Genomic DNA, 19,479 nt, shown 5'->3' with positions numbered 1-19,479 from the left:
GAATGCTGTCACTTGCCAAGGATGAGGTCACAGCCACAGCTAAGAAGGAACACTGGAATTAGAACCACTGGCTTCTGTCAGGAGATTTGCCCAAGATGTATGCTTTCCTTCGGGAACAAAAAAGGCTGGGTGGCCTCAGTACCTTACTTGCAATCTGATAGCTGTTTCAAAGACAGAAGGCTCCTAGAATTGCCAGTCAGAAGACATACTGCAGTTATCCCCTCTTTCCCTGTTTTGCAGATCTTGGTATATATATAAAAAACACACACACCTATATTCTGGGAAGCAACTTCAAGTCATTCAGGGGATTTTCCACATGTTTTATTTCCCTAGTATCATTATCTGTTTCTGTTACTTTAGCAAGATGAAGGCACGTGGTTTTTTAACAGCCTAAATCAGGAAAACCCAAACCAAAGCAATTAAGAAAAGCAATTAAAATGCTTTTAAAAAACCAAGACAGCAAATTAGACTTTTGTTGATGGAAAATAATCCAAATTTGGAAGAAAATAATGTCTTCCGTGAGGAACAAAGAAACTAGTAAGTTCTCAAAAATGTGGCATGTGATCTAAACATTTGAGTGGCAGAGAGAAACTAGAGGTGAAAGCTTCTGATGTCATCGTCAGAAAAGAATGTTCAGCTAAGAGAGGACATCTGCAAATGTTATGATAAAGTTTAGTTCTTCTCCTCAAATGTTCAATTCTATTCCTTTCTGTTCTTGTAAAGGCAGATGATTCAAACCTGTAGCCTTGACTGAGATGCAGGAAGACACTGGACCTTTCAGAGCTAGTATGATTATTATCCAATACAGCATTCTGATGCCTGCCATAAATTTTGAATTATGGACCCCACAATCCCTTGCTGGTTGGGATAGAGGGGAGTTGAAGCCCAAAATTTTTGGAAGGCATCTATTTGCCTATCCTGCATATTATCACTGTAGTAGCAGTTTATCAGACTATTACCAATTAGCTTTCTTTCTGAAGGTATCGGTGCCATCACGGCAGATGGCTAGGTTTTTTAGCTGCCCCTTCAAATAAGAATGAACTTCCACGAGGGTTTGATCTTGGAAAAGCAGCTGATTTTCACTGGGCTTTTTTTAGCCTGAACAAGTTGGTTTTCAGGCGTAGATTAAACCTGTCTCCCAATCCTTATGTGTCTACTCAACCACTCATTTGCCTTCAAGCCAAAAGGTCTGCCATGGACTACAGGGGTTCTTGTCTACATGCCCACACATATCTGCATGCACACAGGCCAGTCCCCGGCCTGAGATGTACATCACTGTATGCTGCACATGGCACCCAATACAAGGATACTTACCAAGGTAATAAGGACAGAAAAAGAGAGAGAACAGGAGACCCAGCAAAGACAGGCAAACAGAGCAGGGCAAAGGCAAGGCCTGGAGCAGAGAGGAGACCTGGCCAGCTACCCTCAGAGGAACATCAAGGGGGAAGAATAGGAGTGGGAAGAAGAAATCAGCACACGGCATCCCCTGGAGGGCAGAAAGCAGGGTAGGTTTATTACTGTGTAAGTAGCACCGCTGAACAGGATACATACTGGAGGTTGCGGCAAGACAGAGGTACATACCGGAGAGCAGACTGGCGCGCAGAGCGAGCAAGACTGTTGGCGTAGGGAGCAGACAGGGTGCTGGGGTGCTGCAGATCCTCTATGGACCTGCTCCAAGATTTCAGCTTCTCTAGGGCTCCATCCTCGCTATTTTCCAGACCCTCAAAATCAAACCTGGAGGGCAGACAGGGAACATACACCATACACACAGGGAAGCTTTAGGGCAAAAGCTGGCACGGAGGGGTCAAGCTCTGGATTCCCAAAGGATGGAAGTTTCTGCAAGCCACAAGTCAGCAGCATGGGACATGACAAGGTGTGAATGGACAATCAAATGTCCTCTCTGTAAGTAAAATCTCAGCATACAGAAATTCACAGGGCAGTTTTACAGTATGGTTACCCCAATACAGAAGCAACAGTACATTCCACACCGTGTGGGGTGAATTTATATTAAATACAGCCTTTTCTGGCATCACCTTTTCTGGCCTCCAGTCAATTGTCCTTTATAGACTATGGTGTTTGCATTAGGTTATGACTAAACAGCTTTATTTCAAGAATATATCTTAGAAACAGCTGGTCCCATTTGTGCTGAATTCTGGATGAAGTTACAAGTCATTTTTATGATGTTCTTTAAATCTGTGAACAGTATTAAGCCAATAATGGCTCCTGGTCTATTTAAAAGACCAATTCAAAAAATGAACTTTGGACTTCTAAACAACCTAGGATGAAGTTATATGAAAAATCCTCTTGTCACAGACGGTTTCTGAATGTTTCTACAAATCCTTTCTGCCGTTTCCAGTCACAGCATTCTGACTTTAGCGCTTCCTCATAGAGCAGCTCTGGTAAATCCTTATATTTTGATGAAGTTCAATAATCTCCCTAAATCACACCTTTTGTAGAATAATTCAACTCTTACAACTGAACGCTTACAAACCTGGGAAACATCATGAGTTAGCCTATTTTGAATGGCAGCTGTGGCAGTAGGGCTGAAGTCAAGGTCTGGCCTCTACTTCAGGTCCAGCCTTATCAGGGTGGCTAAGATGGGCTGGAGGAGATAAATAACAGAATAGGGACCTTGGAAGTCTTCTAGTCCAACCCCTGCTCAAGCAAGAAACCCTATACCAGGGATGACATGTAAGCAGAGTCAAGTTACACATTTTCCAAATTTTTGACATTCTGAGCCCCCAAATTTCACTATCACTGGTCTAAATTATCTAGCTTACACCACTGCTGATGGGTTGAGATCTCTTTGGCCTAAAACCTTAAAATTCCTCAGTTGGAAAAGACATTTATTGTATGAACTGAGGGGTTAAAAAGGATGGGGAAAGAGTAAGATAGCAATTATTCAATAGAAAGAAGGGCTAAAATCATAATTCGATGTTTTCTTTCCGTTTTGCTTCTATTTTCTTATTTCCTACCTTTTTCTTTGTTTTTCCTTTAATTTTTTTTAAATATTTTTATTCTAATAAATACTAATAAAATATTGAAAAAGAAAATAGATTTAATGTATCATAATTGGTTTTTGGTGTGTGTGTGTGTGTATTTGCATACAGATTCAGACACATAGAATGAAAGTAAATAAGAAGAAAGCCATCACTAAGAAAAGCCCAGTAACATGAGCTTATGGGAATACAGATTTAAGAAAACTCACCTAGGACCAAAATTGAAAAACTTACAAGTTACCCTGAATTTCTTCTGTTAACCTTTCTGCTGCTGTTTTCTTTTATTCTGGCTTGGGCTACTCCCGTTTTATATATTTTGGTTGTTTAAAATTATGTAATTCACTCCAAGATCTCTGCTTCCTGAGAGTGGGATATTTTGAAAAAAAAAATGAAATAAACAAGCTGCCAAAGCAGCAAGATAAAGATAAGAATTTGACGGGATAAGGAGACAACTTCAAGAAAATTCATCTTCCAGTCAGAACTAGGTTAGGCTAGAAAATGGCATCTATGCAGATTGCCTCATGCCTTACCATTCCTGATAAAGAGATACGCTATATGTATATACTATGAGCTCCCTTGTCTCTTGGGCCCTTGGGCCCTAGCTAGCAAAGACATTTGGGTAATTTCAAGGTGAAAGTTTCTAAACAGAGGTAAGAACACAGTCGGTTAGCTCTCTTGAGTATTCTTCAAAACAACTGCCAGGAAATTTTTTCCTCTTGTTTTGATATCCTTTGGGCTTTCTTTTCATGATTCTGTTAGGATACCTAAATATTATTGCAAAATGGAATTCTATGGCCTTTCCAACTAATTCTCAAGGACTCTGGGGACCAATTTAGGCCATCTGTTCAAGGCTTCATGAACAGTGGGATCAAAGCAATATGTAGTTTATTATTATTAATAGCATATCACCCCAACCCCCCTTTTTATCATCTGTCTGATACTCTCTTGTCCCTCAACCAAGCAGCAGACAGCACAGAAGAAAAGATTTACATAAGCTTTGAAATTAAGCCTTGGAGCCACATATTGTCCTTCATCTTCAAGCTGCCATCCCTAGTCTACAAGATCCTGTGTGGATCATGCATTAATAGAACTTCAGATCCCTTTTTTGAACCAACAAAAAGAAAGGCAGACAACAATACCTTTTACTTGCTGCACTTTCAGCTAGCATTTCCAGTTTCAGTTCAGAAAAGTGGAACATATTAGTTATAATGTAATTAATTAATGAATGAAATGCCAGACAATTACCCAATTCTCATTTATTTGCACCTGTCATTTTTATTTATCTCGTTAGTCTATCAAGATATACAGTACATGCCAAGCAGCGAGCAAATTTTTCCTTGGAAATACCTCTAATGCAAACTGTGAACTGTAAGTGCCAGCTAGGGAGACTTCCATAATGAACAGGAAGTCTGGCATGGAAAATGCTAAAAGTAACATATAAATTCTTCTCTTCTGGGAATCTGAATGAGACTAAGAGTCCTACATATAAAACCAAGCTTCCAAAATGTCATTATCCACTCAGTGTGCAAATATCATTAGGTCTTCCTATAACTGTTATTGCCACTTTTTAAGAATACAGTATATATGATACCAACATGAAATGTCAACATAGGTATGGAATATTGTGAAGAAGGAAAAAGAGCCAGGGCATCTTGACAATAACACAATTACTTACATTACTGCACACTGAGCAAATGAGAGGTAGTCCACCAGCACATCCAGGCCTTTGTTTTCATCGTTAAGAAATTCACGCACCCATCTGCAAAAAAACAAACAAAAAAAACCACAAACTGACTTCAAAATGTCATTATTCCAGATGTTTTGTGATGTGACTTACTATGTTTAAAGTCCAACTGTGGCACTTTTCAAGGTCCATCCTTCCAACCAGCTGTCCCCAACCTGATGAGGCAACAATTTCCAGCTGATGGAGGTTTGCCTCTTTATGCATTCAAATAGTGTTTAAAGAAAGATGTTCATTTGTTTATCTATCCAATTTTGAAGCCATCCGACTCCTGGATCACTCTGGGCAACCTACAGATGAACTAAAAAAAACACACCATGCAACGATGGCCTACTTGACATTTAAGCATAGAGCCTACGAACCGAAAAACACTGAGAAGAAGGAAAGAGGAGAAAATTACCGTATACTGGGTAGCAAGCAGCATTCAAGGAAATAAAAGACATGGATGTAACTAGATATTAACTTGGAATCCTTCAGTGGACACGAGTTGCATCCATGTCTTTTATTTCCTTGAATGCTGCTTGCTATCCAATATAATTTTCTCCTCTTTCCTTCTTCTCAGTGTTTTTAGGTTCATAGGTTGACATTGCCATTTCATCCATTTGATTGTGAGAATTCAAGTGATTGCAACTCTCAGGAATGAGTTGTTATAACCTGAGTTTATGTACACATTGAAAACTGTAATGTTTTGGCTAACACTAATCTTATCTTCCTCCTCCTTCTTGCTGGTTCTTCTGTTTCTGCTATTTTTATAAACACTGGTTATACTTGATTATACCTAACCTTGTCTTATGTTAAGATCTCAGGGATAGATCTTGCCTAAAAAAGACAAGATATTAATTAGTTATATAAATTAGACAGATTCAGGGGGTATATATAATCTTGCACAAAAATCAAATTCATTGTCTCCTGCAATATACTGAATTAGTACTTCGAGCAGGGTTTCTCAAACTGTGAGGTATATCGCCTTCGGGGAAGTGGTACAGGATGAGTTCAAGGGAGGGATGAAGAACCCTTTAGTTGTGCTTTGTTACAATAAATCCACATCTTCCAACATTCATTACATTGTTTTCATTGTTCATTTGGGTATTTAACTTTTTAGGGGAAATACATATATTAATATTACACTAAAGGAAGTTATGATGGCAAAATGTTTAGGAACCTCTAATTTAGATACTTGAAAACCCACATGAATGACAACAGTCTGGGAGGGCAGCCTATTCAATGAAGATTCATAGAATTATAATTCAAATTGTGTATGGAAATCAAATATGCTCCAATGAGATATCCCTTCCCAATGGGAAATTCTTAAATTTTGTATTTTGTTTACAAGAACTAGGAGCTATCACAATCTCCCTGAACAAGTCAATGCCTATCTCCAGCTTTCAGAGACACCGGCCTAGACATCAGACATCAACACTTCTCCTTCTCAAATAACTCCAATCAAACTCAGCTTATTTTTAGAACGATGTCCAGTCTGGTGTTTTTGAGCGATGTATATAAACTGGACAGGGTTCAGAGAAGACAGAAGAATATGATGAATTTAGAAGGAAATCAGCAACTATGGCCCACCCAATGTCAGTTCAGGGAGATAGTGGCGGCCCCTAGTTGTTGTAAACAAAATACTGTAAGTGGTACAGCTTTATCTTTCAACAGCAGGGAAGGGAGTGTTTGCTTAGGTTCTAAGACATCTGCTGGAGATCCCTCACCCTCCTGTAGTATTTGATGCAAGGAGGGAAAATAGCACGGGAAACGAATGGGACGAATCTGTAGGCAAAGAATCAGACTGTACATGTTGGGTAGTACCAAATGAAGCTGTGAATGTGTATGACTTTGTATGTGGAGATGTGCCAACCCAGGAACAAGTACTGTACATCGTAAGAGAGAGAATGCCTGCAGCTAGTGGTTTCAATATGTGCTGTTATTTCCTGAAGCAGCTTTGGCTGACTGCAATTTTGACCATTAATCATCTGGACCCTGAAATGGTACATATGGTCTCTCTTTCCCTCTCTCTCCCTCTACACCCGCCCATTTCCTGCTTGTCTGAACTTCAGCCTCCAACCCCAGTGTGTTTCCTGCCTGATTTCAGTGGCTGCACTACTAATTTAGAGTCTTCAATGCATCTGCTGAAGTCTAAAGGATGTGGAGGAAGGAGCAAAGGCTCTCTAAGGCAAATCCCATCCTGTAGTCAGGTAAGGAAGAGGAATTATGAGCGGCTGTGTGAGTTCCTTGTAGAAGAGGAAGCCGCACAATTTTTTTTAGTGTGTGCTTACATAGATGTTTCTTTGCAAATGCATCTGCTGCTGTGCCTGATTAACTACAGCTGATTGGCAAAGCACATGTTTTGTATATAGGTGTCCCAAGGATTTACACCAAACATTTCTCAATCTCTGACCTGGAGAGTCATTGTCAATTACAGCAAATACCAGATTAGATCCACTATGCCTCTGACAGTGTACAGTCATTTTATGCCTTCATTGGAAGGAATAAATCCTCAAGAGCAAGTGACAGACAAGGCATAGATGTGAGTGAGCACCTGCATGCACTGCTATTCATTTATGTATATGATGCAAACAATCACTGGGCTTAAGAAAGTCTCACAGACTGCTTCCAACCAGGAATATCACTAACACCAACAACAGTTCAGCCCCAGCTGTGTTAAGAACAAAGTAACAGGGAAATGAGATGAAGTTGCCTATAGGGAAAATATATCTTCAGGGGTTCAAACAAGTGGCACAAGAGGAAGGAAGGAAGGAAGGAAGGAAGGGAGGGAGGGAGGGAGGGAGGAAGGAAGGAAGGAAGGAAGGAAGGAAGGAAGGAAGGAAGGAAGGAAGGAAGGAAGGAAGGAAGGAAGGCTTGAGAAATTTTGGGCAGATCTCTGCTGGGTTACATTATGGCAGGCATGTCAAACTCGCGACGTCATGTAATGTATCGCAACTTTCCCCCCATTGCAGGCAATGGGGTGGGTGTGGTTTTGGCATGATGCTTTGACATGCCTGCATTATGGGATGTCCATTCTCCTCCTAATTTATTTGCTTGTTCAGTATTTATATTGTTTGTTGTGTGTTTGTTTATTCACCAAACAAAAATTACAAATTCTAACGAACAAAATGAAACAACTAAAATGTGATAGGGACAATAGGCATATTAGCGCACTTAGACATGCCCCCTTAGGAACCTCTTAAATATGGGATGAGGTCCACAGAAATTAAGTTAGAATTAAAACTGTAAAAGTTAGTAGCTGAGAGAACTGAATTGGGTAAGATATTCCAGACTCTGACAACTCTGTTACAAAAAATGATTTAAAAAAAATTGAATAGACTTTTGTTTACAAGAAAGCAAAAGTAAGCTTTAGAAAGATAGAGGAAATGTTATCAAGGACATGTGGATTATTTGTAGCAGTTGAAGATTGTCTGCAAGAAGCAGGTTACCCTGGAAGGTTGCACACATGAGCAGGAATTGCTTTATGTCCTTGTGTGCTTCCTTCTCCCCCAGAGAATGAGAGCCTGTTCCCCCATATGCCCAACCCTATCCCCCATCTCAAACATAGCTTTCTAAAGTTTTTCTGTGCCAAAGATTCTGCTGTGTCCAAGTCAGGGACACACTCCAAGTTATATTCTTATCATGGTTGTTCCTTTTTCTTATCACAGTTGTTCCAAATTATCCCTGATTCCATTCCCAGAAATGTTGAGTTCTGTGACTAATTGCCTATTGCAAAGGTATGCTTTTGATAATCATTGGGAGTGGTAAAAAGTAACCGCTGGGAACAATGGAAATTGTAGTCAACAATATCATGATGGCCTAGGTCTGTCCTACATTGGTAAAACTCACTGACAACCTCACCACTGCGATGAAACCAGGTTTTCATCTACACAGACGTTCAATTCTATTTTTGTAGACTAAGACGACAAAACGTTGGAAAATTATGATGGGTAATTTGCAGTTTAGTTTGCACCCAGTTCACTCCCGGTCGCTTCCTTTATCCAGATGACAGCAAGTTCAACTATCACTCAGCTCAACTAGCAGATTATATAAACATATAAAAAAGACCGCAAATGTCAAAATCGGTACCAGACAAAAGCAAGGAAAAGAAAGAGATGAACCAGAGGCAAGAATTTCTATTATTTATAGATAGATAGGTAACCTTTATTGTCATTTTTTACTGTGGGCACATTGGCACACCTTAAAAATGAAATATAGTAGCATGCTCTCAAAGTGTACACATATACATAACACACATTTAAACATGCTATATGCAACATAGGTATAAACCTACACCCTTATATATAAATAACCTATAACTATTAAACACTGTCCATCTTGAATACATGAAGAGGACATGTAGTGTCCCAGACAATCTTGCGGACCCTGCTCAAGCAACACTTATATCAGTGATGGCAAACCTTTTAGAGACCGAGTGCCCAAACTGCAACCCAAAACCCACTCACATATCATCGGGTGCCGGGTGGGTGTGGCCCATTGGGTGGGCATGGTCATTGGGTGGGCGTGGCTGCGGTGGTAACGGCAGACTGGGAGGCACTAAAAAGTTCAATCCATCAATTCCAACTTTGCGAGACTTTTTTTTTCCTGAGAGAAGTTGAAATTGATTGATTGATTGAACCTTTTTTTTGTTTTGCCCACGGTGACAGCGGCCTAAAGCAAAAAGGTTTTATAAAACCCAGCTGAAGGCCCAGGACTGGGGCGTGCCCACAGAGAGGGCTCTGTGTGCCACTTGTGGCACGCGTGCCATAGGTTCACCACCATGGACTATATGCTATGTCCAGGATGGAAGGAGGGAACTGCCAATACTGTAATCTTTTCTGCCAACCCCCCCCCGCCCCTGCCCCCACCTTCCTGTCTGAAGCAGTACATTCACCTGTATCTATCAAAAGACATGGGACTTTCAAAAGCACTACAGCAGGGGTAGGCAACCTCGGCTCTTTTATGACTCATGGACTTCAACTCCCAGAATTTCTGAGTCAGCTATGCTGACTCAGGAATTCTGGGAGTTGAAGTCCATGAGTCATAAAAGAGCCGAGGTTGCCTACCCCTGCACTAGAGACTGCACTGTGGGTAACTAGCACGGACAATCCCAAAGGGAACGACCTTTGGGTATTCCAGCCTTAACCCTCTTATGTGCATAAAAGCAGCAAATTAGAGATGGAAAGGAGGACAGTGAATAATTCCTCCTGCATTCTGAATCATAAAGGAAGCAATAGGTGGATGGGAAGGAAGTATCCAATATAAAACCTGAAGGTTATTGACTGTTGTTCTGCTCAGCCAACATAATTTTCTGAGTTTTGTCTTGCAGAAGAGATGCTGGCCCAGTTATTCATGTCTTCTCATTATTATAAATAGCTTCCATGACTCACTATTATGAGGCAGAAAAGATGTACATGTATTGATTTTCAGTAAAATCTGTCATCTGCCGGCATCTACTTCCCTCCACCCTGTGCGTTCCCACAGAGAGGGCCTCCTCAGGGTGCCAACGATCAGAGAATGTCGATTGGTGGCCCCCAGGGGGAGGTCCTTCTGTGTGGGCGCCCCGGAGCTATGGAATCGGTTACCGGTTGAGCTCCGGATGGCGCCCGACCTTCGCTCCTTCCGTCGCGATCTAAAGACATTCTTACTTGAACAAGCCGGCCTGGCCTGATGGGGGATGGGTGGGGTTTCTTATTGTTATTTTAATATTTGTATTTACTGTTTTTAGTGGGCATATATTTAATTCCTTTTTAACTTTTGTATTTTTTATATATTTGCCCTGTTCACCGCCCTGAGTCCTTTGGGAGAAGGGCGGTATATAAATAAAATTATATTATTATTATTATTATTATTATTATTATTATTATTATTATTATTATTATTATTATTATTATTATTATTATTATTATATACAATTTTTTCTCACTCTTGTATAGGAACCAGAATATGAAAAACTGTTCCAATAAATAATTATACAATATTTTGCCATTTTTCCTGTCACCTAGCAAAAACAATTACAGTTGTCATCATAATAGAACCTGGATCTTTTACTATTGCTAATAATAATAACTAAAAGTTAACATAATATCTTCCCTAATTGCTCAAATAATTCATATCTACTATGAAAATAGAGGAGAGACTGCTTGCTTCAACATGGTCTGCTAACCTCTTTAAAAAGCTGCTTTACATTTTCAGCAGTGGCCACACAGTCTTTCATCTTGACCAGTGCTGTGATTAGCAGAAGGAAGAGAATACAATTTGGTGCCAGAAAATTATTTATTAATAACATTCTGGTGCTTTAAGGGAGAAAACTGTGCTGTTCTTCCAGGTGACTGGGAGAAAAAAGCACTCTGATAAATAATAGCACACCTAGCTTTCTTATCCACGATAAATAGTTCTAGCACAGGGGTCTTCAAAGTTGGCCCTTTTATGACTTGTGGACTAACTCCCAGAATTCCAAGTTTGAAGACCCGTGTCCTAGCAGAAGAATCCAAACCAGATTTCTATAAAGGGCTGATTGATACCACACTTTCAATTTTCATTGTTCATATTATAGACTGCATGGCTAATTTTCCATCCCGTTAAATAAAATTATTAGCTTTTAAACAGAATTAGTATGCTGCTTAAAGAGGCAGTTGGACAGGGGTTAATGTTTTGGATTAAGAATAGAAAATTCCAAATTTACCTTCCCATTTTGTCTGAATGACTTTGGGCAGGTTATTGTCTTTCAGCCCAATTCTATCTTTCAGAGCTGAGCTGAGAATAATATGGCTGAATCATACCTCTAGCAGTTTCTAGGTTATGAAAAAGGATGTGCTTATTTTTAAGGAGCTTCTAATATTCTTTTAGGGGACGTGGTGGCTCAGTGGGTTAAGACGCTGAGCTTGTCCATCAGAAGGTCGGCAGTTTGGCGGGTCGAATCCCGAGTGCCGCGTAAGAGAGTGAGCGCCTGTTACTCGTCCCAGCTTCTGCCAACCTAGCAGTTCGAAAGCACGTAAAAATGCAAGTAGAAAAATAGAGACCACTCCGGTGGGAAGGTAACAGCGTTCCGTGCGCCTTTGGCGTCCAGTCATGCCGGCCACATGACCACGGAGACGTCCTCGGACAAGCGCTGGCTCTTCGGGTTTGAAACGGAGATGAGCACCGGCCCCTAGAGTCGGAAACGACTAGCATGCATGTGCTGGGGAACCTTTACCTTTACCTTAATATTCTTTTTCCCTTACACACACACAAGTACACACACATACACAGTGTGTGTGTGTGTTTGTGTGTGTGTGTGTATACAGTACCTTGAATTTCCAGATTTTAGTCCCTTGCATCTACAATTCACTGTCTACTGTAATTCAGCTGATAGGGTGGGGTAGGGAATGTCCTTAACTCTGAACTCTCTGCTCTGCAGAACAGTTGAGTCTTGCCTTAGTGAAGAATTCTGGATTAGAAAGCCTGAATGTTTTATTTTCTGACACATTATGCACTATGAATCTCTTCAGAAATTCATACATGTACCTCATTCTACCTTCTGTAAATGATTCTGCCCCACACTCCTAGCATTTGGTCTCTTTTCATCCCTTTCAGATTCCTGAATCTCATACCTCGTGTTACTGTTTGTTCAGACCTCACCAAAGGATACTGCTGACTAAGCATCCCCCTTGGTATCAGTTCCAGCTGACCTGAGGAATTCCTACCCAACCAGGCTCCGAAGCCAAGAACAGGAACTGTTCAGCTTCCTGCTCTTGTTGGTGTTTCCCTTCCAGCTGGAACCAGGACAGGTGGGAGACAGGAACACATTGCTCAATTCTCCATAGCAGGCTTGCAAACCTTTTAGATATGACAGGGATCTTTTTGCTAGGGTGTAGCAATCTAGACGTGAAATTCAGGGAGTAAGAAAGGCAGGGGATTAAATGTTTCTTTGTACAAAATACCACCCTTGAATGGGGAATGGCTCCTATCTTAAATCCAACTTCTTGTCAGACTAGAAGGGCTGCGTAGAAAGAGTTCAAGTTCAGAAAAGACCCAGATCAATTTTCTTCCTTTCGACAAATCATCTCCAGGTCGGGTACTCACAATATGCTAAACCCTAAACTGAAATTAACAAAACACAATTGTTGTGTTCACATCCTTTTTATAGCTTAATGTGAAGGCTTAATTCACGCAATGTATTTCTCAGAAATACTGGCCCATAATCTGCATAGTCTGATCTGATACATTGTGCAAACCCTACAATTATAGACAGATTGGACAGATCTCTGTATTATAGTTTTGGCTTGACTACTAAGGATCAACCATTACTATTGTTTTTCACTATTGTTCAATCTGTATACCTACCTTACTCTGTACACCGCCCAGAGTCCCTCGGGAGAAGGGCGGTATATAAGAACAAATAAATAAATAAATAAATAAATTTACTGCTATTCTATATTGGTTTAAAAGGCTAGCCTGAATATATAAAAAACCATGTGGATCATAGCATGAATTCATGCAATCCAGCAGCCAAAGAAAAAATACCCCATCCCTGTGAGATAACACACAACTTCAAATATAATGCCTGTTCAAATGGCACTTTCTCAGACTTCAACATGACACATGATACACTTGTTCAAAAGCTTGGTTAACAATAACTTACCCAATGTGATTGGTCCTTAAAGAGATCTCCAGCTCCCTCAGCACTTTGGTGGATTCCTGCACCCTCCGACGGAACTTCTATAAGCACAAATAACTCCTTGCTCTAGTAGTATACAACACAATCACTTTTTTACACAAAAGAACCACAACTACAGAGGCAGGATGGACCATCAGTTTAAATATGCTGGCATTTCCTTTTCTATCATTCTTCATATCCCTCTACTACCTTTATTGTTTAAAAGAATAATAATTTTACCATTTATTACAGATTTTGTAACAGAGGATATATCTAATCATCAATAAGATGGATATTTTCATGTCAGAAGGATTTGGGCTTGATTCAATGATAACTGTATTTCTTTTTTTGTTGAGTAGAAAAAAAATAGCTCTCCTGTTAAGCAAGGCCTGCACTGCAGAGGTCCAGAGGTGGTTTTGAGTGGTATGAAGAGTCTATTGTGTGTAGACAAGTCCTGTTTGCGCATTCAGCACTGCCAAATTGCTGCCTGCCCAATGACTTAGTAGATAAGTCACCACAACTTGTGGGTTGTAGGGTATATTTATTTTTCACAATTACAATTGTGGTAGCTTCCACTCCAATGACTTATCCCTTATACAGGTAGTCCTTAACTTACAACCACAACTGGGACCAGAATTTCCATTGCTAAATTAAGTCACCCCTGATTTTATGGCCTTGTCAGGTCCCTGTCAGAACGCTGCCATTCCAAAGGGAGGGGAACAGTTATTTGGGGTTTCAAGAATTTGTTGCTTTCACTTTGGTGTATTGGTATGAGAAATGGGAAGGGGGGAATGGGCCATCAGGACCATCTGGATGGACTCCTTTCCAGCTGGATTCAGCCTGTTACCAAGATCGCAGCACCAAGAAGACAACTTGTTATCACCTTCTCATCTTGGAGTTCCCATAATATCTTTAAGCCAGCAGATTGGCTCCTGATGGACTGCGGCTTTGGGGTGGGGTTTGAACAATGGGAAATTAGATTTACGATTCATGAGGGATCTTCAGATTCTGCCTGGCTTCTCTGCAATCACTTTCTCTCAGTAAAAGATCCTTTTGAAATAATGCTTGTTGCAAGAGTCATGCTTTCCTGAGTAAATACCTAAGGCAGGACCTTACAGGCCTTTTTTGTGACAGTTGTTAAATGAAACACTGCAGTTGTTAAATGAATCAGGTGGTTGGTTAAGCTAATCCAGTTTTCCCCAATCACTTAGCTTACTGGAAGTTGGCTAGAAAGATCACAAAAGGTGATCACATGACCTGAGATGCTATGATTGCTGTAAGTATATGCCAGTTGCCAAGTGCCAGAAGTGATCATCTGACTGAGAAGATGCTGGAATAGTCCTAAGTGCATACACAGCTCATTGCTTTTTCAGTGGATTGCAACTAGTCAATAAACAAATGGCTGTAAGTTGAGGGCCACGTGTACTTTATTGGTTTTAATTTAATAGCAAATAATATTCTGCTTGGACCAGTGCAAAGCTAATGCTTTGGTATACTATAAGTGTGGGGGAGGGGAGGGGGGGAGCTGTTTCTTTGGTCACCGTTCTCCTAATATTGGAAACCATTTTAAAGAAGTCTTTTAAGGCTTACCTTTCGGGTAACACCTGGATCGAGGAAGCTCTTCAATTTCTGTATATATGTATGGGGTGGATTCTTCACTTGAAACCTTTCCTGTTCCATGTTGGGTAGGGAAAAGAAATGGGGTGGGGGTGGGTGGGGGAAAAGATAGAGGGAATTATTGTGTATGCAAGAAGTCTTTGAAAGCCAGCACTGGAATGCTGCGTTATGGATTTATTAATTCAAGAACTCCCCCTCACCATATAAAGCCCTCACTTGCACTGAAAGCTTGCCAGCCAGGGACTCAACTTAGGTACCTACTAATCCAAATAGCAGATGCTTCTTTATGTCTGCTTCCCTAATAAACTTGAAAGGAAAGCCATTTTCATTTTGTGCTTCACCCAGATAGTTTCTGCTCTGGCTCTTCAACAGCCCCTTTTTCTTGTGCTCATACGTTAGAAAAGTCTGTCCCTATAACTTCAAGATTGTTAAGACTAGGCACAGTTACTCTGTTGAAGAGTTTTACTTCTAAGTGCACAGGAATATAGGATCAGGTTGTAAATAATCAAACTGAAAACCATTTTCTTATCAAAGTTCTTACATACTCACATGAATCCATGAAAATTGTTTCAAATAAATTCACAGAGTTTGGGCATTTAAGTTGTGGCTACTACTTCAAGATCAAAGGCCTTTGGGTATGATATTGGTGATTGTATTAATATCCTATATTTAGCTTTGATCAAATATAGCAGGCATGTCAAACTGTTGGCCCATGGGCCGAATACATCATACTATGCCCACCCTATTGCTGGCAATGGGGGGAAAATTGTGATATGTCACGCAACATCATGTGACGTCATGAGTTTGACATGCCTGAAATACAGTATCAGGCTGATCCAGCAGCCTCCTCTAATTCTATGTCCATTTGCATGCATAGGTTTACAGGATTTGTTTTCCTCTCCAAATGGTTTCTCCTGATAGTTCATTTCATGAAAAGCGATTTTCCTTTAAAATAACCCAAGAATTATCTCAGGGACTCTGCGCCTCTGTACTGTTCTTGAGAAAAGTTTCTGGGCTGAAGCACATATCACTTTTCTTGGCCAAACCTTGAGAACAACACTGATAGATGAGTTGTAATAGTTTTATACTTACATCCGGAATTACTCCAGGTTTGACACAGGCTTCAGCAAAAGGCCCTCTAGTTAGCCATGTTCTATATTGGCACCTTCCTGCTTATTTGGCAGTTAGGTCCAAGACCATACTAAGATAAATCCTTATAGGTTTTTGTTCGGTTTGGGTTTTTCTTCTTTAGGGAAATAAGGGAAGTATTAGCAATGAAGCCTATCTGGGCTCAAGTGATATTTTAGGGATGCTCCGTGAAAAGTGTTGTTCTCTATATTAGTGTTTATTAAACTTTTTTCTGTGACCGCCCCCTCCCAGTTTTAAAGATTATACCTTTTAACTTTTTATAGATTTATTGATATTTACAAAATTAAACATTAAAATTGATACAATTGCTGCCACTATATTTCTCACAATCATTTGATGGGACTTTACTATTAAATATATCATTTCTCAACATAAACTGGCAAATAATTTTGATTTTTCAGGCCCTTGAGGTGGTCTTGGAGGACTCTGCAGGATCCTCAGACCACACTTTGAAAAACACCACTCTAAGAATATCAAACTGACCAAAATTGTCCAGAAAATAAAAAGCACTGGAGCATTTTTTTTCTTCACTTTGTAACAGAGCTTTACCTAGATCAAGTGTAGAAATTTCCCATTATTTACAGGGATAACAGGGACCCCTTGACTTCAGCAGCCATGTATCAGAGCCTTCAGATAGGGAAATGTTGCCTGCTCTTTTAAAGGAAATCAAAGCCCTTAGATAACAGGTGTCAAACTTGATCCATGTCATGTGATGTATCATGACATATCGTGACTTTTTTTTGCCTTTGCGGAGCCGGAGTGGGCATGGCCTGCCCGTGATGCATCTGGCCCGTGGGCCGCCAGTTTAACACCCCTGCCTTAGATCAAGGGGACCACATGTTGTTTCTGGCAATAGTCCTCTTGCCTGAGTCATAAGCTGATATACCCTGACATGTTATGTTATGTCTCTTTCATGTTGGCAAAGTTTCTCTCTCTCTCTCTCTCTCTCTCTCTCTCTCTCTCTCTCTCTCTCTCCCCCTTCCTCCCTCCCTCTCCTCTTTCCACCCCCCTCTCCATCTTAGTTCCTCCATCTCTTTTACCTGGTCACAAATTAGGTCCCATTTCTTCTCGTTGTCATATTGCCTCAGAAGACGGGCCTTGTCAGGAGGGAGATTCATGGAGCTCTGTGGAAAGAAGTAGACCAGGGCTGTCAAACTCAATTTCACTGAGGGCCACATCAGCATTGCGGTTGCCCTCAGGGGGGCGGGTGGGTATGGCCAGGGTGGGTGTGGCCTACTGGGTGGGCGTGGCTAGATTGCGTATGGCCTACTGGGTGGGCGTGGCCAGCTCTACATCGTTGGCATCAAGGGTGCCTATGGGGGCCTGGGCAGGAGTGGGACAGATCTGAGGGTCTCTGGCAGGAGGAGGGTCTCTGGGCCAGGGCCAAGGCAGTGGGGGCCGTTCCCTCACTGTTTCCAGGATGGCTTCGCGAGCCACATGAAACCACTTCGTGGGCCAGATCTGGCCCCCGGGCCTTGTGTTTGACATGTCTGAAGTAGAGGGACAGTTAGTGGGGAGGCACACCACACTGCCTTCTGCATCCTGCAACCCATCTTCAGGACTGGGTGTGTGGTAGAAAGTATGCATTATGGTTTATATTCTGCAATGGGCTGCAGGACAGAGGGCAAGGTTTATTTTATTATTTTATTAATATTTGTATCCCGCCTTTTTATTTTTAAGAATAACTTAAGGTGGTAAACATATCAAACGCACTGTCCTCCTCCTATTTTCCCCACAACAATAACCCTGTGAGGTGGGTTGGGTTGAAAGTCAATGACTGGCTCAAAGCCACCCAGCTGGCCTTCAGGGTCAAGGCGTGACTTGAACTCACTGCCTCCTGCCCTCCAGCCTGGTGCCCCAACCACTAGACCAAGCTGGCTCTCTCTTGGCAGACTCTCTCTTTGTTAAAATAAATAAATAAATCATTAATTAATTAATTCAAACCATTTATATAGCTGCCCATCTGCCCATCTTGTATCAAACTCTGGATGGCTCTCAGGCTCAAATATTGGCACCACACAATATTAATGTGGCACACCAGCCTAATCAGACGCTATCTTACTTAATTCATCTTTTGTATTCCCAACATTTGTAAAAATACAGGAACTGCGGGGTAAGCAGATTACATCAACTTGGAAAATTACTCGACAAAAGAAGATGATCAGAGACAGATACAAGAGATTTGACTCACCCTATCAGATGGACTATTGCATGAATAAATATTTGTTTGAAAATGGCTAAAAGAACAGAGAATTTTGAACACAAATTTAAGCAAACAAATATATAAAAATAGGATGTATGCTGAACTAATGAGATGATGGTTATGGGAATAATATAAGCTGGAAAAAATGTTATATAGAGATATTATTATTTGTATAAATATAAAAAATGCCTATATCTAATCATTTATATATTGAAAATATTAAGAATTATATTTTGGCTAAGGTTGAAGAAGGAGAATACAAACGGAATGGAATTATCAAATTTAATTATTGTTAATTAATTATTATTGTCCTTTTTTTCTTGTTAAAATATAAACCAAGACAACATGCTGTACACCAGGCACTGGAGATTGTTATAATTAAAAACCAATAATATATCTATTAAAAAATCAATTGTGCAATTTGGGGGAAGGGATATGTTTAAATACTTGTAAAGCTTGGGATGAACCTGTCTCCACCTTCCCTCTCAAAATTACCGGTAATTTCTCCTGTATGTTCCCTAACTAAATCTTTTTCTGAGCCTTGCTCCAATGTCTATCATCCAACAAAGGGAGATTCTATTCTCTGGGGGAGGATTTGGAGGGGAGAGGCAGTTTGGTTAAGGGACTATTTTCCCAGGCAGCTTTGCTAGTTCTCTTTTTCATTTATTTACATTAATTTACCAGTGCCATATGCCACTCCATTCACTGACAATTCTGAATATATACTTATATGGCATCCATAAATCTGTAAATTTCTCAGCATCTGGTGATGAATTCTTTAGTACCCTCTGATTCCTTAAACCAGGGGTAGGCAACCTTGGCTGGCTCAGGAATTCTGGGAGTTGAAGTCCACAGTCATAAAAGAGCCAAGGTTGCCTACCCCTGCCTTAAACAAATTATGCCCTCTTGGATTTCTCTTTTAAAGTCTGCATTTTTACTGTAAAACTGTTTTCTGTTTTGTTTTAGATACCTTTTATTATTGTTCATCTATTAAAAATGTATATGCCGCCCATTTCACTCCACAAAGAAACCCTTTTATGTTTATGTACTTTTTTTATGATAGCCAGTATAATATCATGTTGAAGGCACCACACTCCTACTGAAGAAACCTGAAGCCAACCATGGAGTTCATGGGTGTATTTTAGGCCAA

The 19,479-nt window shown here is 40.5% G+C and overlaps 1 protein-coding gene and 1 long non-coding RNA gene across 2 annotated transcripts in view; one reads left to right on the top strand and one right to left on the bottom strand.

Moving 5' to 3' along the window:
• The window catches only part of FMNL3 (formin like 3), a 109,291-nt gene that overhangs the window by 43,292 nt on the left and 46,520 nt on the right, over positions 1-19,479 (bottom strand). The window contains exons 2-6 of the mRNA XM_081320895.1: positions 17,167-17,250; positions 14,951-15,031; positions 13,346-13,422; positions 4,675-4,758; positions 1,582-1,734 (exon numbers count right to left, since the gene is read on the bottom strand). Of these exons, the coding sequence (XP_081177021.1) occupies positions 1,582-1,734; positions 4,675-4,758; positions 13,346-13,422; positions 14,951-15,031; positions 17,167-17,250 (479 nt within the window). The remainder of the gene's footprint in view (positions 1-1,581; positions 1,735-4,674; positions 4,759-13,345; positions 13,423-14,950; positions 15,032-17,166; positions 17,251-19,479) is intronic.
• Positions 6,809-17,212, top strand: LOC308663998. Its single transcript, XR_014025562.1, has 3 exons — positions 6,809-6,932; positions 8,391-8,459; positions 17,149-17,212. It is a non-coding gene; the product is annotated as an uncharacterized lncRNA (long non-coding RNA).

This window comes from Vipera berus (assembly GCF_964194415.1).
Source record: "Vipera berus genome assembly, chromosome: 2".
In the NCBI taxonomy this organism is placed as follows: domain Eukaryota; kingdom Metazoa; phylum Chordata; class Lepidosauria; order Squamata; family Viperidae; genus Vipera; species Vipera berus.
Note: the sequence above shows the minus strand (reverse complement) of the source record. Positions and strands in the feature narration are given on the sequence as shown.